Genomic DNA, 23261 nt, shown 5'->3' on the forward strand with positions numbered 1-23261 from the left:
GCTGAGGAGAATTACATTGACCTAATTCACGTAACTGGACCAGTTTAGATATTTGTTCATTGGAAGGCTGAGCTGGAGTTTGATCCTCTGAGCAGAGCTGCGGCAGCTTCTGGCCTCAATAAAATCACCCTCTGACAGAACTCATCTCTTGGTGAGTTATTAATACCAACGGAGCAACATGTCAGGCCTTGATTCTTCAAGCTTGTCATCAACAAAGCGACGAGAGGGCAGAAGAAGGTTTCCTCCGCTCCATCTGTCCCTCCATACTGTGCTCACGTTAGGAGAACTGGCAGGAATCGTACAGGCAAGTCAGAAAAGTTCTTTCACCTCTCTCACTGAAAACAATGTGTCTGTACTCCTGACTTGTGCACTGGACACCACTCTCACCAGCTCCCTCCAAGCCGTATCTCACACCATTGTGCCCGCAATCACACAAATTAAACTAGAGCGACACTCAGTAGAGCTCATACCCCCGCACAGGCCCAGCAGTCCCATTAAATTCAATCAAGCTGCTCCAAGCTTCATACACTCAGAGATATCAGTTTCCTAAATATGCTTGATTGATTTTTTCCCTCAAGATCCATGAATTATTCCCTGGGAAAATGTTGAAAATCACCTTAGCTCACAATGTTAAAGACAAAGAAAAAGACCACTGGACCCAGTCCAGAGCCACAATGACATTAAATGGGCACTTCCCTGGCCGACACCACATCCTTCCATTAAGTTCTGTGATTATCTATCGAGTAGTTTTTGCTTAATCTTGTTTACAAGCAAACCATCAAACGGACGGGGGGGAAAGCATAACTTCCTTGGCAGAGGGATTAAACATGTTACAGCTCCAGAAGGATAGGGGGCATCGATAACATCCTTTTAAAAAAGAGACATTCAGTCCCTTTCATCTTTTGGTTGAACTCGTATTTTGATTCTAAACCATTTTGTGGTTATAGATGAAAAAATCCTCCCAAAAATAAGATTTCTAAATTTACTGGGTCGTAAATGCGACCCCATTGTCATTGAAACTTCCAAATGTGCTGAATGAGAATGTAAAACTGTCGGCAACTTGGAGAACTGTGCATCAAATGGACTGTCAGAGAGTTAGAGTTATGGAGAGAAGTTTATATTTCGTATCAACTATATGGAAACATACTGTACAGGAAAACTGCTGAGTTCCTGTTCCCAGTAATGGTGGGGGCCCCTGACCTGGCCTGTATAAGCTGCTGCACAGTGTGACGGAGGCTGGTTGTGCTCCACTTAGATGTTAAAGGGCATGTTAACATTTTCAAACTCATGTTGCTTTCCCGCAGTAAGGACCACATATTGTTCTCATAAACCCGGGTAGATGACAGGTCCTGGGGTCTTCCTCCCCCACAATCCTCTCGGAGAGGTAAAAAACACAATTTGGAATGTAGAAAATCTCATTTAACAAAAGGCAATATCAGCAGCGATGTGTTTGTGGCTCTAAACTGCTTTTCTCCTCCAGAGCTGATACTTCCTGGTGGAGAATATAGCGTTTTTTCGGTTTATTGTTATATGATCCAGAGCAATGTCTCTGGATTGAACCTTAATTTGAACGGACGGGAAAAATAAAAGTCTAAAAATAGCTGACATTAATATTATTTATATCACTGCATTTGCTCCATAGCTATTTATGACAAAAGAAATGCATGCTAATTAAGGCGACTAAAAAGAGAGCTGCGTTATTTAGAGGTGGATGCACATTTTATTCAACCTAAATGATAAGCAGCACTGAAATGGAATTAACCAAATATCATTATGAAAATTATGTTCTGTAAATGAAATCAGTAACTATTAGGCTCAATTAGGGAGAAAGGAAAGACAAAGAGGAGGACATCACTATTTGTCCATTGTGCTTGAGTCATTATGACAAGTTGACACAACAAAGACGGGTCATAATTACAGAAACAGGCACTTTAGTTCATCTTATTTATGAGGAATCTGTCAGTGACAATATGAAAAGAAAAACAGACGACTGCAATTTCTTTGTCTCCCAAAGTGTGTCTTCTCACACCCTTTACCATGATCGTCCATGAAAAAACTCCACCTCCCTTTTCACATCTCTTAACCGTCACACACACACACACTTGCACACACACGCACACACACACACTCACACTCACACACATGCACGCTTACACTCACACACACACATTCACACTTCTAGCCTCTCCATACTGTGCTGACACCTCTAGGCTCGCTTTTATAAACCTGCCACGCCGAGTCGAGCAGCTGTTTGTGTTTGCACCTCGCTCCTGCTTGATGCTGCTGAGGAGATGAACACTGATGAGAGATGAGAGATGCTTAGCACTTGAAATATGTACAGAGCCAAAACCAGCATTCAAAATAAAGTCTACAGCAATATGTTCTTGTACATTACAAACGCATTCGGAAGAATTCTGATAATTTAAGTTGAAAAACAATAATTTTAATGAAATGATTGAAAAGCACTAACAACATTATGATGGCCATAAGGCCTGTATTGCAGCGATATTTATATAATTTGTTATAAACTGTTTCTCAATCTGTGTGCTTAACCAGATTTGTAAGTATGTAAAATAATGTGCTGAGATTCACAGGCACCTGCAAATGACAAATTCAGAATCTGTGTGTGCGTAATCAATTTTGTAAACGTGTAAAAAAAAAAGAAGTGTAATGAGATTTGTAGATGTGTAGACAAATCTATAAATGGGTGCATAGATCTGAATAAAACATAGGGTATTAAAACCGATGAGTGTATGTGCTCAGTTACATTGCACATGATAAAAGGACCTGTAGCGCCTTCCAGATGGCAGCAGTGTGAAAAGATGGTGACCTGGGTGCAATGAAGATGTTTGTGGTGGAAACAGCAGGTTCTGTTAGTGGAATGAATCCATCACTTGTTTTATGAGTTAGGGACCGTTGCTTTTTAACTGTGGAGTCTCAAAATGTCCTCAGTGAAAACAAGAGTTCAACAGCTCCAGAAAATATGTGAGCGCCTGACTGTAGATGTTTCAGAGTTTAACTTACATATTACTCCTTCCTTCTGGCTAATGTCCCACTGTACAACCAGTAATCCTCCCCCACCACTCACTCAGGCATATACAGTAATATATGTGCAACATCTCTTTGTAACAATGGAGTCTTTTCTCACACCATTGCCCAGAGACTGTGTGCAATATTATTCATGTAAACAATGTGCGATATTGCACGTTGTGTAAATACTCACATTATTCTCTCTTGACTACACTTGATATCTACTCTCGCCTTTATCCTGCTGCTGCAGCTACGATGCAAATTCCCCCCCTGTGGGATTTATAAAGTTCATCTTATCTTATATAACTGTAAGAGTCGGTTTTGTTTTGATTTTGTAGTGAAGATGGGTAACTTGCCATTAGTTGAGACAAGGTTTCAGCAAATCCATGACAGAGAAGTGAGACACTTGAAACAGTCAGAACCCCCCCCCCCCCCCCCCGTATTTGTATTGAGAGGAAATGGAAGGACTGTTTCTCAAATTCAATGAGACTTTTATTATCTTATTTAAAAAGAGACGTCATTTACGTCACAAGATTTTCACTTTATTACCTTATTTGCAGTTTTATATATCTTACCTTATTACAACAGTTTTTCGTTTATAATGGGGGTCTATGGGAACAGTTAGTGCGAGAATCTCCGGCTAGCCGCCAAAGAGAGACGGCAGGGAACCAGCCCAGGGGAGTGTGTTACAATTTCCATTTTTCTGAAGTGGATTCCCAGTTATTTTTGGTAGTAAACATGTGCAAATTATATCTTTTATACTTTTTGGGGGGTTTAAAAATTCATACTTTTTACATGCAACAGATGTGCTAAGCAACTGCAGGCTGTGAATTAATTTGCAAACATCACTTTAAAAGCTTGAAATATCTTTCATTTCCCTTATTCTCCATGTCACATTCGGGTGTTGAAATGCTTTCCCTCAAAACCCGGCCTCTCTGAAATAGCAACTGCTCACATGCATATTTGCTCTGCTCCTGTGCAGAAGAGAGAACTGTAGTGAGAGTAAAGGTCAGGGTCAGAACAGAGACGGGCCGTGACCTCGCTCTGGAGGCCGGTCAGGCCTCTCTGTCACTGCCCTAGTCCCCCCGGGACGGATGAGGGGGTTTCTACATCCTACCTGACTGAAAATAGCTTTAATAAAACGAGTAGGTCTGTGCATGTTCGCATGGACAGTCAGACATAGCTGTGCACCCAGACAGGACATCCATCTCTGATTTGTCTGCGCGTGGCCTCTGAGCCGAGCGACTGGACTGCTCCTAGACGATTTCTCTGCGGGTTGCAAGTGTGTCAGCGTCTGTCTGGAAGCGCACTCCCATAGACACACTCCTTTCTCCAATGGATGGTATTCAAATAGTAATATGACAGACAAAAGGGAGAAACAGAGGGGGTGAGAAGAAAATATATACATACAGAAGGGGACAACAAGCTGTACAGACTCAAAAAGGAGTGTGTCAAGGGCATTTTGACTGGAGAACAGGCTGAGCTGGGTGGTTCAATAAACAGACTCATGTATAAATGGATAAGAGAGGGAGGAAGAGAATTGAACTGTGAGATACATGCACATTAGCATTTAACCCCTCACACATCACAAGACTCGTCCTCTGTCAGCAGCTCCGACTCAATAATCAATCACATTAACACAACCCATGAAAACATTGAGCTGGATGTGCGAAGGCAAATCTTCTGTGAGCAAACTCGGCAATGTCCGAAAATAACTAAACCGCTTTGATTGTGTTGCTTCACTGATGTCCCAGAAACACTGTAATGTTCATTTCATGGCTCAGGACGCTGCCCCCCCCCCCCCCCCCCCTTCTTTCAGCCACTTATTGGGACTTAAACTGAGCCTCGGAGGGTGTGAGGCTGATAAACATCTCCTCCGCTGCTCCTTCAATCCAATGTTCTAGTCTCACATATAGTTTGCTTTTACACTGGCTGACAGAAGCAGGTCACTCAGTCAACAGTGTTGCCATGAATCCACTGCTACACTCAACAACATTACAACAAGCCCACAGCTCCAGAGGCCACAACAATTATACAACACACGATCAGAGCATCGGCCGACAGTGACAAAACCCTCAGAGGCTTATCAAAGCGTGACTGTGTGTGTGTGTGTGTGTGTGTGTGTGTGTGTGTGTGTTTGTGTGTGTGTGTGTGTCTGTCCTTTAGTATTATAATTTAAACCTTTGATTTTCAAACTTTTATTGTTATTTCTATTCATGTTATTGTAATTTTATCCAATTTATCAGTTTAATGTTTATGTATTTTATTTCTGATTGTATTATGTGTGTTTGTTTTAATCTGTGTCCAATGTTTATCTTTCCACTTTCCGCATAGTTTTGTGGTTACAACTTCCATCATGTTTTTTGCAGCACGTTGTGCTTCCACCTACACTGAAATGTGCTATTTAAATAAAACTTTGTTTGTGTGTGTGTGTGTGTGTGTGTGTGTGTGTGTGTGTGTGTGTGTGTGTGTGTGTGTGTGTGTGTCTTTCTAGAGTTTTTAGAGCCAATTTTGTTCAAAAGCCATCATTGCGCAGGATATTTTGGTCGGTCTTCACAACTCAAATGGGCTATTTGAGGATTAAGACTCATGGTTAAAGGGATAGTTCACCGAAAAATAAAAATTGCCTCAGCACTATGAGCATGTGAGGGGTTCACGCTCCCATTGCTTTGTCCGCTAGCATCGTTACTTCCGGTAGGAAACTTTTAGGCTTAAAACACAGTAAATTATGGCGTATCATGTCAAATATATATGTCGGGGCCTGCAGACACTTGGATGACACTACAGGAGCAGTAAGTTGTGGGGAACAAGGGGTCACTTTGGCTGCAACACTGTTTACCTCCAAAAGGGTTGTGTGGACTCAAACATGTCACCCACCGCTCCATCAGCATAGTGCTGAGGGAATTTTCATTTTTTGGTGAACTATCCCTTTAATGAATGTGTGTGTGTGTGTGTGTGTGTGTGTGTGTGTGTGTGTGTGTGTGTGTGTGTGTGTGTGTGTGTGTTAAATCCACACATGCTGACTACAGTATGGATCGATATGAAAGCACGACCAACAGTAATCAGGCTCCACGACACGTTATTTACATCCGTGCGTAATTATACCGTAATAACACGTGTACAGCACAGCAAAAGTCTAGACTGTCAGCCGACACACTCACAGTGTCTGTGTGTGTCTGTGTGTATGTCTGTCTGTGTGTCTGTCTATGTGTGTATGTGTGTGTGTGTGTATGTGTGTGTCTGCAGCTCAGACTCTACGCTACAGCAGCGGAGAGAAAAAACATCTGATCCACGGCGCAGGCCTGTTTTTGGTGAGACGAGGAGCTCGAACCAAAACAAGGAGAGAACCGCAGGCTGTGGCATCGCGCCCGGGCGGACACACCCCCTCCAGGCAGTGGCATCGAACCAGTGGCACTGTGGTAAACAAACGGCGGCGGCGGTCTAATCATTATCGTCAGGGATCCTGGTGGACTGGACCCGTCATTACGGCTCGTAATTACAACCCAGCAGCAGCAGCAGCAGCACACGGGCCTACAAACAGCTATGCGCTTTGTTCCACCAGAACACACGACTTGTGCCTTTTACTGACAGACGAGTACACGGATGACATCTTGATCACACCAGCCCCACACACACACACTCACACACACACACACACTCACACACACAGACAGTTACACACACTCACTCCACCCCGCCTCCCTCGTGCGCTCCCGGTCCCCCTCCTGGTCTCACCTTGTTTGACACACTTGAAGCGGACCGGGTCCTTGCAGTGCTTGATCACCGCCGTCACGTCCCGGGTGGTGAGCCCGGCCACCGGCATGTCGTTGACCTCCAGCAGCAGCTCGTCCTGGGCCAGCTTGCCGCTCTGGATCTGCCCCTTCCCTTGCTTCACCTCGCCGAAGTGGGGGAACTGGCCGTTCTCCGCGCCCCCCTTCAGCTCGAACCCCAGCTCCCCGTCCTTCCCCCGCGTCACCACCGCTTCGTGGACTTTGTTGGTCCAGTGGTTCTTCTTCTTGAGGCTCTTCGACATGGTTAGGGCGAGTTGGTCTCCACGGGCTAGCCCATACAAACGCCTCCTACCATTTCATCTCGTCCCAGCCTTTGTTGGCGACCGACCGGCTGCAGCTTCACGGCGCCCGTCGCTCCATCACCATCGGCGGCGCACGCCAGGCGCAGTGTTCGCTCGGCGAGCCGCGCGGTCGGACGGACGGAGGGCTGCGGTACGGCGCGGCGGCGGCGGGCGGGCGTGTGGAATGATTATTACTCTGTCAGACACACAGACGCAGGAGACAGATACTGGCGGATGACCCGGATGTGAAGCCTGAAGGAGGGGAGAGATGAATGGTTCTGGTTCGGCGTTAAAGGATGGAGAGGAGGGGAAATAACAGGAGGCGCTTCACTCCCACTACACTGCCAGGGGCGCTTCCTCAGGCTGACTGTGATCACACACAGACACACACACACACACATACGCGCAATGGCATGCACGATCAGGCTGGGAGGAACCTCGGTTTTCACTGTTATACTGTATATAAACCAAATCTGTCTATGATATAAAGCTGCAAACATGTTGGAGAAATGAAGTAGCTTTGCTTGACTTTGTAACCAGATGGCCCCAGTTTGTGGTTATTACTGTAAATTAATGACTCGATTGTTTAACACTCCATGAACCACTTAAAGCACATGAACTGCAATGAGATAAAGGCCTGAAGGCAACACCAGTGTCCAGGAGACATCTTGTAGAATTTAAAACCAACTATAATTATTACCATTATTCCAGTTTGTATTGTGATTACATGCTGCACCCAACTTATTGTGAGTTTAAGAATATATAATCAGCTTTATATGTCACTTCCATTATACACTTACTGCACACATGAGAGTGAAATGTCATACTACACACTTAAAAACCATATAAGGAAACATTAAGACACAAGATCTATACATGTAAAAATTAATAAAAACAAGAAAATATCAGCATTCATCGAAGGGAACTTTATCAAATATGTCACAAAACAATATATCTGTTTAATAGATTATGTTGGGGATATGTCTTGGTTTTGTAGGTTTAGACTAAAAGTCTTGGATAAGGTTGGGAGGAGGGGCTCTCAATCCATTACCTCACTTTAACATGTTTGACAAAGAACAAATGGACAGCAGGGAGAGATAGTTTCCTCGTGTTGTCGTTTGAACAGATATCAAAATGTTTAGGGCAACATGTCCTGGGTTCAACTCCCCACTGACCAGACAGTCCACTGTATGTGTTTCCAACCCCTTTCTGTCCATCTTCACCATCTCTATCGAATACAAACACAAAGTGCCCCCAAGAAGTACTTCAACTATATGACCTCTTGAATTTGGTCACCGTTACATAATTGCCCTGATGACATAAATCCAAATCCAACTGGGAATGACAAATCCCTTTGTCGTCATGACTTTTTCATGAGTGCATGGCTTTCCAAAGTGGGTGAAGTAAAGTTTCATTCAATATTAAACAGAAAAGTCACGAGCCGCTCCTCTCGATCCTCTGTGGATGACGGTCCCTCTTACTGCCACTCACAGTGTGTGTGTGCGTGTGTGTATTTTCAGGACATGCAATGTGTTTTTGTAATGCGAGTACCCTCCCTACAAAACAACATTACTGTACACATCCCCTTGTGCATTTGCAACCAGTAAATAATCCATGAAAAGCACTGGACTCACTTTGACTGTCACTTTACTTTACTTCAGTGTCTTGGCATATAGGTCACACATGCATTCTGGTCACAGCGAGTGCTCTTGACATCTTTTCTAAGCCGATGATGATGCAAACTAGATGATTTATCAAAGACTAACCACCACAGTGGAGAAACAGCACTGACATAATCCAGAAAACTGCCTGGATTAGGAGATAATGTACTCAGAGGGGAAATGAATCTCTGCTTTGCCTTATTTGTGCCTCTGCTGGTGGATGTGAGAACTGCAAAAGGCCTGTCGTCTGCACCAAAATACACTGTGTAGTTCAGAGATTTGGAAACACGTTATAGTAAATTCACAGTCCAGCAGAATCTGAGTCACAGTTCCAACTGCTGTGTGATTTAAAACAGGATTATAATCTGGCACCTTGGGGTTCTTTGTAGTATTTCTTTCTCCACGGGACTCATTGTTCCTCATGAGCTCATCTATCTATATCTGGATCAGAGTATTTCACTATTTTGGACTTAGCTTTGTGAATAGAAGTGCGATAGAAGAACAAAAAAAGAAAAGCCATCAGCTGTCGAAAGCTTTGAGCTGGAGCGGCTAAATTTGGAGTCACTTCAAGCAACTCGTTGCCGTTTTAAGATTTCCTCCTGACAAGGAACTGAAGTAGAGCAGCAGCTCTCAGAAGCGTGTCTGGGCGGCCAGTCACACATGGATGGTTTCAGTGGGAGCTGAGTTTACATGAGCTCATAACAGGGTTGTGATAACGTCCACTGGTCTGAGGTGTAGTGAATACTACTGCAGATATTTTCTGAACGAACATTCAGCATTTGCAAAAATCTCAGCTTTTAAGTGATTCTATAAGAGGCCCAAGCGAAGAGGATACTTTATCTTTGTTATCACCCTGCATGCTGGCACAGCCGTAGGGAGAGTATTGTTATCGCCCCTGTGAGTGTGTGTGTGTTTGTGTGTGTGTGTGTGTGTGTGTGTACGAAATAACTCAACAATTACATGGACCGCTGATTTGTCAAAGTGACATTGATCAGAAAATGATTCCCCATCATATGATATCATGTGATACGTGACATCATGAGGAAGTCACGCATAAGTCAAAAAATGACATCATCTGTTGTTAAAAAAGTGCATTATTCCGAGGTGTCTCTGCATTCTATTGAACTATAAACATAACTCATAGCTTATATAGATCAAAACATCATGTTTGATCAAATTATCATGACATCATCATGTCAGAAGGTAACAACATAAGGTCATAGTGGAGTAATATAATAACTTCTGCCTATCATAACATTAGACACTTTTCTAGTCACATGCCATAGATGATTCATCATTATGACATGGCCTCATTACAGAATAGAAAGTTAATTGCCCCTCCTATTCTTGTTTTACCCTCTCACTGCCCGCTGTGTGTTTGAGCAGCTGCAACAGAATCTTACCCTCTCTGTCGGAGTATTATTGATCCACATAGAACCGTTATATTATCTGTGATCGTAAACATCAGAAACATCCATAGAGGCTGCCTCGGCGTGTTAAGTGGGGGAGGGAGACGGGGGGGAAAAAGGATATTATTTCACATCATCACTATAGACATAAAATAATGAGCATCCTAAAGCACTCTGCCAACAACACCAGGCAGCCTGCACACTCAGAGGGGGATTTTCAATAGAACTCATATGGATTTAGCTCAGTGCTTCTCTCTCTGACTCTTTGCTCTCTGCATTTGCTGTTGGGGAAGAAATGCATACTAAGTTGTTTTTATTGCTCGGCAAAGACGGGGTGGAGCGGGGGGGGGGGGGGGGGGGGGTCACCTTCACGCAGACATTCATACGCTCTCAACAGGGCGAACAGACTCCTCCCGTCTTTATCATCATTATTTAATCCACGGACGCGCCCGGGCGTAAAAACTGAGAACAGACTCCAGACGAACACATCCAATATCACCTGCTGCATTTGGACATAATATTTCGAAGACATTTTAATCTTTAAAGATATATAGATAACACGGTAATGTCAGAAGTTGGCTGGATTGTCTCGAATAAGCACCAGAATAAGTTAACTAGACTGAATGGTTCAAGGGAATTGGCGACTGAAATCACTTTGGCTTGTTCTCAGAGCTCAGATTGAGATTTAATTATGCAGGGGAACTTGTGATGTATTACACCTGTAGGAAGTCCAGACAAACCAAACCACACAGGGATCTTCACTAGAGCCACAGAGACAAAGCAGCTGACATAATAACAGACATATTGGTATGGGCTGCAGGTCAGTCCATAGAATAACAAGAGAGCTCAGTAATGATATGTTGGAGGTAAAGTGGACTGTGGGATGCCGTCACATTTTTCAACCATAATATTTCCGGCTCCATAAGATTTCTTTGAAAAGATATTTAAAGCTGCACCAATCGGTATTTTGATATTGACTATAATTGATATTTATGATATAGTATAATAGTATAATTTATCAAATGAAAACTAGAAAGGCACAAAGGCCAAACCATCCAAAAAGATTGTCTAGTTCTTGCAGCAGAAATATAAAAGAAAGCAGGACCGTTCTGAACATCCAAACTATTTATTTGTCATAAAAAATAATTAAAGAAACCTGAAAACCCTGGATCTGCTCATTAATTTGCATTTACACTAAAAATTAAAGAGTAATAACTAGCACCTCTTAAAATCACGAGTTTAATTTAGCTGACAGTCAACTATTTAACATTTTCATATTTATACTAGGTGTTTATCTTATCTAACTACTCACAAGACAGGGAATAGCATATTTCTCAAAATGTTGAACTATATTCCAAAATAAACGTATAAACCAACCATATAGGCAAATACATCGTTGTTAGATATTTTTTAAAGTTAAAAAACATCAGTGCTGCCTTTCAAAATCCAGTCTCAGTGGTAAATAATCCGTGTCTACATGATTATCAGATAAAACTCTCATTGCTTATAAATTCTCTCTCTTCCAGTCTTCTCAGATTTGAACACTTTTAAGTGATGTACCACTTGACTGCAGAAACATGAGCTGGTTATAACATACTGTCGTTTCTTCAGATGTGATCTGATGTTTGGAATAGATCCTTTTTGCCTGGACTCTCTGGTCGGCTCCAGTCTGCAGTGACGTTCTGTTTGATCTCCTTCATTAGCATCATCCTCCTCTTCTCTTTCCTCAACCACATACCTTGGTTTTGAAGAAGCTTCCACGTCCTCTGATCTCCCTGGGAGGGCTTTGGAGATTAGTTCAATGAGTCTGCAGTTAGCTTTTGAAATCACACAATGACTCCCAAAAATAGTGTCCTCTAAGCTAATGCCTAATCGTTGTTCTTGAGCAGTGATGGCTTATCTTAGTCTGTGAGGCAGGAGTCAGCCTGAGCACTGCTGTGACCAATTTACAGGATGAGTGTGAGCTTCATTTCAGTGTTTATTATATCTAAACAAATTTGAGAACGAGTTGTGTTCTGGTATCATATCACGATCTCTAAACTGTTTATTTTTAATGGTTTGTTGGCTGATGAATAATATAGGAGACTCTTGGCCACAGGTCGGTTTTAAATCACCTCAGCCTGTTGGAAAATTACTTTTTGATTCCGGTCAAAGATTAATTAGTCCTAATCTCAGGGCATTTCCAGTGTACATTTTAAGTAAAAGGCAGATACATCTTTGTCAGACACAATCTGTTAATTATATTAAAAGTGGTGAGTAGATTTTTCCTCAGTCGTCTCATTTATGACCATCAAGCAACAACCACTTACATAATGTGTCCACTAGATGGAGCTATTTGCAGTTGTAACACAAAGACCGCTGCCATTATATTTTAGTGTTAAAAGTCAATCATGATCCTAGATTGAGTGTAAAAACTATGAAATGTGGAAATTTGAAACTTGCAGGACAGATTCTGACTGATACACTGAAAATCTAAAGAGCATTAATTATGAAAGTAGCAGCCAGATTGTATATTGACATGTTTTTTTTGGTCTTCATATCAACCTTTAACGTTCATCTCCATCAGGCAAACTTTCACCTGCTAAAGGAATAAATAAATATTTACACAAAAAGAGACGAGAGAAAAGGGTGTTGCATAAGTTGCCATGGTTTCACCACAGCCCCTCTTTTATTAGCAAAATCATGGATATTAGTCCACTAATGTCCCCATCCAATGGAAACAGGGGACTGGGGGGGGCTCTAGGGGAGGGGGGGTATGTAACGCGAAACCACCACAGCTCATAGTCATAAACAGAGCACTTGTACCCAGCCACCTGTCCGTCCGTCCGTCTGTCCGTCCGTCTGTCTGTCTATGCACTAAACTCTACATATGGTCCTATTGTCTGCTACAAGGCCGCCATTGGCATCCTCTTTTCAAAGCTTCTCTTTACGTCGTGATTCAATCAGGAATGTTTAAGTTTGTGGCGGCGCTCCAACAACGTGCGCTCGTTAATTAGATTGAGTAGCTTCTATTTGGCCAGTTAGAAAAATAAAAAAAACTTTGAAAGAGGATGACAAGTAGAGGAATAAAGTCCCTTTGTTTTATATTGTGCACTCACTGAAACACTCAGTCACACAGGCTTTGGGCCTCAATCAAGAAAAGAAAAAAAGCTCCTGCTCGCAGCACACACGCAATCTCCACACATCCAGAGAGATTTACACACTTTTCTCACAGTATGTCAGAGTCAGAGTGAATTGGTCTACAGAGTGACTTGGTCTTGCTTGGTTTTGAAAAAAGATGATGCAACAATGAAGTAATGACAAAAAATGGATAATATGGACTCCAGGGGGCTTGCAAAGAGTTGAATGGTAACGTCTACAGAAATCTAAATTCAAAGTCAACAAAAATAAAACACTGCAACTAAGGCATGCAAGGCACAAGCGCCTGGAAATAAAGACAAAAAGTGTTCATTTGTGGACCAAAAAAGAGGTGAAGGCCCCCCTTTTTATATAAAAATTAAAAATAATGATAAGGTCAAAGAAGCACATTTTAAAAACTGTGAAAAATCCCCAGACATAGACAGTTGTACAAATATTTTACACAGAACATTTTTTCTACAGACCGTCTTCAAAACTTTTAGAGATGAACATAAGTTAATAAGAGGTTAAAAGTGACATTCTCCGCAGGGTCCATAAAGGTCCCTCCAGTTTGACTCCTCTTGAATAAAGTCACTTGGTAAGTCGGCCACCAGGCTGCCTGGACAACAACAAAGAGAACGATACAACGTGATTAGAGGAGAAGAATGTGACAGACCACCTTCATCCTGCTCGTCCCCTGCAGCAGCAGACTTTACCTTTAGAAAAGGCCACAGTCCTTCAGGTTGTTCTTGATGATGACGTCAGTGACGGCATCAAACACAAACTGCACGTTCTTGGTGTCTGTGGCGCAGGTGAAGTGAGTGTAGATCTCCTTTGTGTCCTTCCTCTTGTTCAGGTCCTCAAACTGGCACTGGATGTAAGCTGCTGCCTCCTCATACGTGTTAGATCCTAGAAGGAGGCACAAAAAGGATACAGTTAGGAGTAGTACAAAAAGAAAATTACCTTTTTACCATAAAACAAAATAAATAAATACAATTGCAGAGTAGAACACTCCAGATTTGATTAAATAAATGTCTTTATATGCACTTAAGTACATCCGTGCAATATAATGCATTTCAATACAACGGTCCTAATTATATGTATTTATCATTCGTTCAAGCAGTGAGATTATTATTAATGGTAGTTCCTGATGTAGTGGATAATATTATATTCTGCCCCCTGAAGTATGATAAATGTGAAGGATAAAGAATTCTCAGTAAAATGAAGTCCAGACTTTGTAGAAAAGGTCCACGTAGCAAAGAGAAGCCTGATTACTTCACTATATTGGATGTTCTCAGAATCCCAGAAGATATTCTACATCATTAGTTACTGGTTTCACAGTAATGCACAGTTTTTTCTGGGGAATTTCTCATTTCTAAATAGGTTGTAATTTATTCTTTCAATTAAATATATGCAAGTAGCAATTCTATTGGTGAACCTGACAATGATGTATTGTTTAAACATGAAGCAGCCCACACTGTTGAGGAGCAGAGCAGGGAGGAGGTTTGTGTCAGCTGTAGAGACTGCCACACCTTTGAGTGGCCACAAGAGGCTGACAAACTATGTTAAAAAAAAAATATATATATAACCATGTTCTGGGCCTTCAGATGAGGAACTAAAAACCAAACAGCACGAAAAACTAAGCTTTAACATCGCAAGTGATTTTAATCACATCACTCATTAATATGAGGGCATAGCTGCTTTTGTGGTACATTTTCAAGACGTGTCGCTTTTTAACTTATTAAAACCTCTTCAACATGATTTTAAAATCATCTTGTTTTGCAATCGTTAGCACTTTAATAGACCTCGAGTTGAGACTGATGACATTTGAGATTTATAGACCTCTGGACTTACATGTAAACTATTCCGCAACGTAAAGAGCATATATATATATATATGGCACCTTAAAGGATAACGTATTCACATGTATAGCACAGCCGAGCCGCACACAGGTAACCCTGTATACGTTTCTTTCTCTCACCTGCATATTCTGGGTAGCAGATTGTGAGAGGACTCTTTTTGATCTTCTCCTCAAACAGGTCTTTCTTGTTGAGGAAGAGGATGATGGAGGTGTCTGTGAACCACTTGTTGTTGCAGATGGAGTCGAACAGCTTCATGCTCTCATGCATTCGGTTCTGAATGGGAAAATGTTTGAAAGTGAATAAAGAGGAGGGGATGAATCACAGGCTGTGTTGAGTTTAGACAGGTTTTTACCATCTCCTCGTCCTCGGCCAGCACCAGGTCATAGTCACTCAGGGCCACACAGAAGATGATGGCGGTGACTCCCTCGAAACAATGGATCCACTTCTTCCTCTCTGATCTCTGACCGCCTACATCAAACATTCTGCAGCAGGAACACGGAACCACAGTGTTACATCACTGCAGCACTCCAACAACACATTTTCACTTTGAAGCATTTCAAATCTGATACTCTATTCATTGGACAATAATTGTATATTTCTCTGTAGAAACATTTTCTATCCTCAGGGGGATCCTGGAAATACGACTGGGACATAATGCTACCGCTCTGGTCTTAGTTTGACTCCGGCAGGTGGAAAGTTTTTTTCCCTGGCATATAAGATATCCTAATCATCTGACTGTACACAATTTATCAGCCTTTAATTTCTCTTAATTCATTCAGACCCTGTGCTCATGATAGATTTCAGTTAGGGAGACATTATTATAAGATATTACGATATTAAGGATGTGGTAAGGGTCAGAGTAGAGTTTACCAGGACTGTTGGACCTTGGCAGAGGTATGCTCTCTACTGATCATAGTTGGTAGAGCTATAACCATATGTACCATTTGGTTTGTCTGTCATCAGGGTTACTCAAAATCAACTGAACACATTTCTGTGAAATTTTTAGGGCAGGTTCTTCTTTGGATCACAGGCCATGATCCATAGAAGAACCCTTGGAGTGGATCTGCGTAAAAAAGGGGATCCAGGCCCCACTTTCTTTAACATGGTGAGATAGGGTGTTAGCCTTGGCAGAGGTATGAACTCTCAGAACGCCCTTTTGGTTTTCTGTGGTTTTCTCTTACAAATCAGCAGCTAGTGATGTAGTTTCAGCAGTTTCTGACACAGCTAAGTTTGATATCTATACATTGACTTACAACAATTTGCGCTGTGTCATTCCCACACATGATTGTTGCCATTTTTGTCACCATTTTTCATGAAGGTACATAGATAGCCGTGTAAAAAGATGAAACCCCATTTTTGACCCTCTATAAAGCTCCAATTGGGCCGTACTTTTTCAAGGGGTACATACAGCTTCCACAGAAAACAACCCTGAACCCATTTTACTCAGTGAACGGATCACCCATGGCAGTTGTACTCACTTGAAGTGCAGGTCCTTGAAAGTGAAGTGTGTTTCTACAATACCAGTAGTTTTGACTCTGGTCCGCAACACATCCTGTTGGGTGGGTACATAAGAACCGTGGGATATCCTGTCCAGGTCATTTAGGTAGCTTAGAAAAAAAAAAAAGTAAAGTGACAGAAAATAAAGATTTACACTAGATACAGAAATAGAGGTTTGCGGACTAAGACTGATGAGTGGTAGTTATTCTGTCAGGTCCACATTAGATCCAGTGTCAGTGCGTACTACTCACTATGCTGCAGAGTCGTTGAGCTGGTACTCTCGGGAGCGGCTGAAACAGGCCTGAACTCCTCCGTCCTTCCACAGCCGCTGGATGACCCCAGCCAGCTCGCCTGTCATGAAGCCTTCTTCTGCTGAACCCGCCAGGACGAACAGCTGCCGTGCATCATCCTGAGGAAACAAAGCCAAGAGGACAAAGACAAAAGTCCAACGTAAGTCGCAATCCACAACTTTTACACCAACAAGGATGGTTCGTGTAATTTTAGTTACCAGTTATACATTTTAAATTCTTTTAAAACTCTAACGATAATGAATGTTTACAGTGAATTCATTGTCAAAACTAACAGCATCATGGTATCACAGAAAAAGGAAATCCCAGTTTGTTTAATAAAGTCCCAACTGAGTGAATTAAATAAGTAATTTCTCATAAAAAGAAACAAAAAAATAACTTCTTCACACTAAAATATCTCTGGTAATTAAAAACAGCTGTCTTTAAGAATAAATAAAGAGATAAATTGACAATGAGTTTGTCTCTGTCCCGGTCATCCTTTTACATGAAATTAAAAGCGACAGTGTCTTCAGCAGATCAGGGGCCAAATATCGATTTCTATAAAGCAGAAAATCAGGAGAGAAAAGCTCTAGGTGTAAAATTGGTCACGATGACAGAGCCAGGCCAGTCACGCTGAGGCAATGACTAAGCCTCTTGTTATTCCAGGAAATATCTTGAAAAGGAAACAGGAGTCTCTTTAGTATGAAGAAGAAATAAAAACATTCAGCAGTTTGCACTGTGTAAATTTGCAGCTAATGGTAATAACACGCTACACTTTTGCAAAACCCCAAACTAATTTACCAAGTCTCCAAAAAACAAGGGAAAAAAAGCAATTTACTGTAAAACACGTTGTTGTTGTACAGACAAGTTAAAGTAAAAGTCCTGGTCAGCAGAACATAATGTATAGTCTTAGGGTCATACAGACAATACTCATTTCAGTAAACCTTGTGATATTAAAACCCTATCAGCTCTCTGTGACCTGCTGCAGATGAGCGTGAAAAAGAAAACTGTTCAATGCGGCATGATGACCTTTGAGTAAGTAGCTGTATGCCCTTACAGCACTGAGGTATACATTAGCGCTGAAGTTCAACCTATAATAGGCTAAGAAGAGCGTAAATGCCAGCTTTGTTTTCCCTTGCACTCACCGCTCTAGCGGAATCAGAGAAGTCGATCTTGAGGCGTCCCATCGCTCTGATGATGGCGATAATGGACTGGATGGTGTTGCTGTAGACCACTGCCTTGTACTGCTTACACTCCTCCTCAGAGTAACCTGCTTCGTGGATAATCCTGGAATACAAAACAAACAATGTAAGTCAGGAGGCTCCAGGTCGCTGAGAAACGTTGATTAACCAAAGATTATTATGACAACAGGCTGCTATGGGCTGAGAATGGCAAACTGTTGTGCCAGCATATTTCAGACGATGGAACCAAATTGTTGCTATATACTGTCACCTACAAAAAGAGAACTAAAATTACAGTTATGCAACATAAACAAACGTTTTACTTGGTAAAGTGTTATTAGCTCTGTGTGAACTCTAAGAGCTGTCAGTGTAACTCAAACACTGAACATTTGTTGTTCATCCACACTTACTTCATCTGTTTAACAATTGTGCTTTTCCCAGACTCTCCAGCTCCTGAAACAGAAAAGATGGGGCAAAACAAAACATTCAATATATTTCAATTAAATATTAAAACAAGTTAAACTTTAAATCATAATTAAGAAAGTAATGAGCATCATGTCACTTCGAGTATGAATCGCAGATAAGTGGGCCTCTCCTGTCATTTATTTTGATGTGACACACACGTACAGACTTAAACATTGATGGAAACAGATGTAAATATCATTTTGGCCAAAAGTTCAGTTTTATTACTCCGCTTCCCATTAAGTGACAGGTAACACACCTGAGAAGGAAACAATTAAAACCAGGTCACGTTATCACACATCCATGTGTTTTTGAAGATGATCTTTATTAGCTTACTGTCATTTTAAGCTGCATTGGCGTTAGATTAAAAATGCACTCGTTTGATTCTGTTAAATTTACAGTGAAAATGCTTTCCCTTTAAAACAGAAAATGTCAAACCAAACCAATTTGTATTCTAAGTCACTCTAAAGGCCTGGAGGGGGAAAGAAATCCCAATCCAAACTCCTAAATGGATATTTCATATCATCTTTGACACCTCCAAATTATATCTATGTGAACCCGTAGCATATTAGTTGCTACACTGTGACATAATGCAGTGAAGAAGTGTCTATGGGTCTGTCGGGCCAGGTCACAGTGCAATTGGATTAATCAACTGGATCCTCTCAGCAATGAGATTATACCAAGCTTAACCGTCCCTGGGTTAGAAACTCACGCTGCTTCAGACTGATTGGCTAGATGCAACTGTCAGAAGCATCTCATATGGACCATTTTGATGTATGTGCCATCCAATCCCAGCGCTAAATGGTGCAGGATGTCAGCCTCCCATCAATCTATACATCCATCACCTATACCTCTTATCCTCTGAGGGTTGCAGGGGGCAGGAGCCAATTCCAGTTGACATTGGACAGGTTGCCAGTCTATCACACAGCCTTCAAAGGCTTCCTGCAGCTCCCTATGAGATCCTGGACTGTTTTCAGCTGAGCACACAGCATTTTAATTACCGCACCACTGCAGGGACTCACTGTTCCCCAGTGAGCAAAACTGTTCATCAATTCACCGTCCCATATGATAAACAGCCACCCAGCGCAGGCACAGAGCTAATATTACAGTAAACATCACAACACACTTAGGTTTAATTCCCAAACACACATTCAAGGCTCATTGAGCAGCTAAAATTGAAGTACCCAATGGCTGCTAAGTCAAATGGTTCAAGTTTGTCACTGAGCTATAATATTTTATGTGGCTACACAGACTGAATCAGGGAACATGCATACCTCTCAGGCTGCATGAGATGCAGGTATCTCCCTCAGCAGATAATTAACACTATGCCAGCATCAAGCAGGCCATTTTCTGCTATTGTATCATGAACATGACGCTGCACAAAAACAAAGAGCACTCTTTATGATTTGCAAACATGACCTACATCTGAGGCAGACCTCCCACTCTAAACATCCATCTAAGGAGCATGTCATTTTCCGATAACTGCATTAACACAAACACCCCCGCTGGGATGCCCGACAGAGCAGTAAACTGCAAAAAGCACGAAGGGGAAGGCAGCCTTTCTATCTTGCTCAGAGACACACACACACACGGTGGAAAGATATTCAGCGTTACAAACGTGGAAGTGAGCCGCACTTATGCGTTCAAAGATATATTGAAATAAACCCATCACATTATAAATCCACAAAACAATTCCACCTGTCTAATGCAGGTGCTTGTGGGATTCATGGCAGTGGAAAGAAGCAAAACCATGAAAATTCAAATCAGGTCAATCTCAAATGACGCACACACACACATACACACAAGCACCGAGGGCTGCGGCTGTGCAGCTGTACAGCGTCTGTGGTGAAGTCACATGTCGGAAAATAAGTCATGCCACAGACACAACCCTGTTTCTTAAGAGCTTCAGTAAAACATGCTTGATACTGTTGCATCCTCCGAACAGCTTGTGGACGACATGGCCCGGGCAGATGTCCAGTTATATGGACTCGTCGTCTCTGTTGTGTGTATGTGTGTGTGTGTGTGTAGTTACCACAGATGACTACTGCTGTCAGCCAGGCTGAATAGGTTGCTATGCAACCTCATGGCCGACGTTTGACTGAGACAGGCAGCAGTGGATATCAGCACCCAGCGAGAGGAAGAACTGAAAGGTGTGGCAGCTGTCTTTAAGACAATTACACACATGAAGCTGCGAGATGAAATACTGGTGCAGGGATGTGAACATGGACATCACCTGGAAGATTGTACAAATACACGTTACCGCCCAGCTGGTCGTGTGTCCGTGCTGTACAGGGAAAGGCTCGCTCCCCACATTCAAATGACCACACTGATGTTTTCCCTCTGCAGACACCACAGCAGCTCAACACAACATGGATCACGCACAGTACAAAACCATCACAAACCAGATGTCAACACATTATATCTAGAATGTGATCATTTACGATATTGTGTACATCTCACGAAACACTGCAGATAGGATTTATTGTTCAATTCTTTCCTCCAGGTCCTGATGGAAATCATCACATTAACTGTGTTAAATTACATCGCGAAAGACAACAACGTGTGTCTGTGTGTGGTGAGGATGAGGATTAATAAAAAAACATATGATCGGGTCTATAGACATTAGCGTGTTCCGTCCAGTTAGCCAGATTTCTCCCCCTTTTTTTAAGGGCGAACCGGCCTAAACAACGCCTGGTGTTTGTTGTATGTGATTAAACGGAGGTTTAACATGAAGACGGCTCACGACCTGAATGTTAATCACAGCCGTGAAGACGAGGGGCCACAGCCGCGGCAGCACTGCGGCCATTTCAGACTTGTTGCGGGATAAAAATCTCATTCACAAGTTCGAGCCCCTCTGCGAGCTAACTAATCCGAGGCTAGCGTCGGGGCGCTAACCTAGCTACAGCAGCTAGCCGCTTAGCTAAATTAGCTCACTGATTTAACGGCTGGTCGCTGTCGGGATTAGAACTAATCTCGCGCTGAACTGATAACTGGTTGATTGTCGGAGCTGCTTTTAATTTATGGAGGTTAACAATTAAATTATAAAGACACGAACTCCAGAGGCAAACTTTTTTTTTTCTTTCTTTCCTTCTCTTTCCTTCGTCTTCACATGAAGCCGAGATCGAGTCTGAACTCCTGCGCACGTTCCGTCAACTTATTCAACCGTGAAACTTTACAGATGGCGGAAACGTGCTTTGATACATGTTGGGTTAAAAAGAAGATGAAAAATAACCAGGGACGGAAGGTGGAGGGTTCGATCCCCAGCCAACCGACCCGCAGCCCCGCTCCTCCCTTTCGTGTTCCTCTCACCGAGCAGCAGCAGCTTCACCTCCCGAGCCGCCTTCTCTCCGTCGTCCCGCAGGTTCCTGTCGATCATCTTGCTCCTCTCCTGCGCCACCTTGTCGTCCGTGCTCAGCGTACATCCCATCTTCTTCTGCCCTGGCCTCCGAATAAATAAAATCTGTTGTTTAAAAATAAAAAGAGCGGAACTCACGACTACGACGCAACTTTAAACTAGGGGCGCAGCGACATGCAGAGGCTACCGAGCTAGCATCCAGTGAGGAGGAGGAGGAGGTGGAGAAGAAGAAGGAAGGAGGAGAAGGAGGCGGTCTGTCTCTGCTGCTCCGCGGAATCGAACACGCCCTTGTCTGTCTCACGCTCCGGTGTCACAAACCACGACGTGTGGAAATGGTAGTTATCCACAAAGTGCGGCTCTTTGGGCGGCGGGCTCTGCTCTGTGTGTCCGGGGAGAAGCAGCAGGAGGAGGCCGATGCTCTGAGTCTGAAAATGTTCGCTTCCTGTTCTTCTTTCAACGAAACCCCCCCGGGACTGCGCATGCGCCGCAGAGCAACAAGCTTCTTTCAAATCTTCAATCTTCGAGCGAGTCGGACCTGTGTGATGTCAGGGCCGTGCATAGACCTGCAGAGTGCCCTCTGTTTAAGTTACAAAGGGGCCCATGGAGCAAAACATATTTATTTTAGCATAACACGTTGAAGTATTGAAACCCTTAAACAAACTGGAATTTAAACAAAATCATAACCAAGTCATACTCTAGGGCTGCTGCACATACACGCTACTAATTGTGTCGGAGTCCCCCTCTTGTTGTGTATACTTGTACAGCTAAGATTAAATACAACAAAACGTTTCCAACTCAACTCCTGCTTACGCTGCAAAATGTATCAGCCTTTTCCGCCTTCTCAGCCATGACAACATCCATAGACCTTCCCCTGTTTTGGTTGTTAGCTGCAAAAAAGAATACATGCAAGTGTGGCAAGATGACAACATCCATGTTTTTCTTCTGAATTAACAGTTCAGAAGGTGACAGAATGCACATGAAAGGTTTTTACCAGCAACAACGATAAACAAAAGAAGAGGAAGAAGGATGACTCAAGTTCCTGTGAAATCTCAAGTCTCTGGAATCTCCTCTGTGAAGTCGTATCCTATAAACAGGAAGTGTGTGGTCTGACATTCTGGCGTAGTCATGTAGTTTACGCATTTGGACAATTATAATATTAAACATCAGTTAAATCTGCTATTGGTTTCCTACGTTTTTAAGAGAGATTACGAGTTGAAAATACTCTTGTGTGCACAGCCCCTAGACTGAAGCTGCTCTCAGACACTGAGCTCTGGAGATTCTCCACCAAAACATTGATGCACTAATGTAGTGTCAAAGAAAGTTTTTTT

General features: G+C 42.5%; 2 protein-coding genes across 2 annotated transcripts in view; both read right to left on the reverse strand.

The window, feature by feature from the left end:
• Window positions 1-7063, reverse strand: part of LOC128443924 (membrane-associated guanylate kinase, WW and PDZ domain-containing protein 2) — a 71629-nt gene extending 64566 nt beyond the window's left edge. Inside the window, exon 1 of the mRNA XM_053426151.1 lies at window positions 6766-7063. Within this exon, the coding sequence (XP_053282126.1) occupies window positions 6766-7063 (298 nt within the window). The remainder of the gene's footprint in view (window positions 1-6765) is intronic.
• A 5738-nt stretch (window positions 7064-12801) lies between these two features.
• LOC128444363 (guanine nucleotide-binding protein G(i) subunit alpha-1) lies at window positions 12802-22390 on the reverse strand. Its single transcript, XM_053426818.1, has 9 exons — window positions 21888-22390; window positions 18527-18569; window positions 18081-18222; window positions 16900-17057; window positions 16630-16758; window positions 15504-15633; window positions 15271-15424; window positions 14006-14198; window positions 12802-13908 (listed from the first exon to the last, which is right to left on the reverse strand). The coding sequence occupies exons 1-8, from the start codon at window positions 22003-22005 to the stop codon at window positions 14008-14010; spliced, it is 1065 nt and encodes a 354-aa protein (XP_053282793.1). The 5' UTR covers window positions 22006-22390; the 3' UTR covers window positions 12802-13908; window positions 14006-14007.
• Between the last annotated feature and the right edge of the window lie 871 nt (window positions 22391-23261).

The sequence above is a fragment of the Pleuronectes platessa genome, chromosome 7 (assembly GCF_947347685.1).
Source record: "Pleuronectes platessa chromosome 7, fPlePla1.1, whole genome shotgun sequence".
NCBI classification, from domain to species: domain Eukaryota; kingdom Metazoa; phylum Chordata; class Actinopteri; order Pleuronectiformes; family Pleuronectidae; genus Pleuronectes; species Pleuronectes platessa.

Coding starts and splice junctions, on each gene's coding strand:
- LOC128444363 (XM_053426818.1), bottom strand. CDS start 22,005: ATGGGATGTACGCTGAGCACGGACGACAAGGTGGCGCAGGAGAGGAGC. Junction 18,570..21,887: donor GGTGAAGCTGCTGCTGCTCG/GTGAGAGGAACA, acceptor TTTCTGTTTCAG/GAGCTGGAGAGTCTGGGAAA. Junction 14,199..15,270: donor CTGCTACCCAGAATATGCAG/GTGAGAGAAAGA, acceptor GCCTCCTTCTAG/GATCTAACACGTATGAGGAG.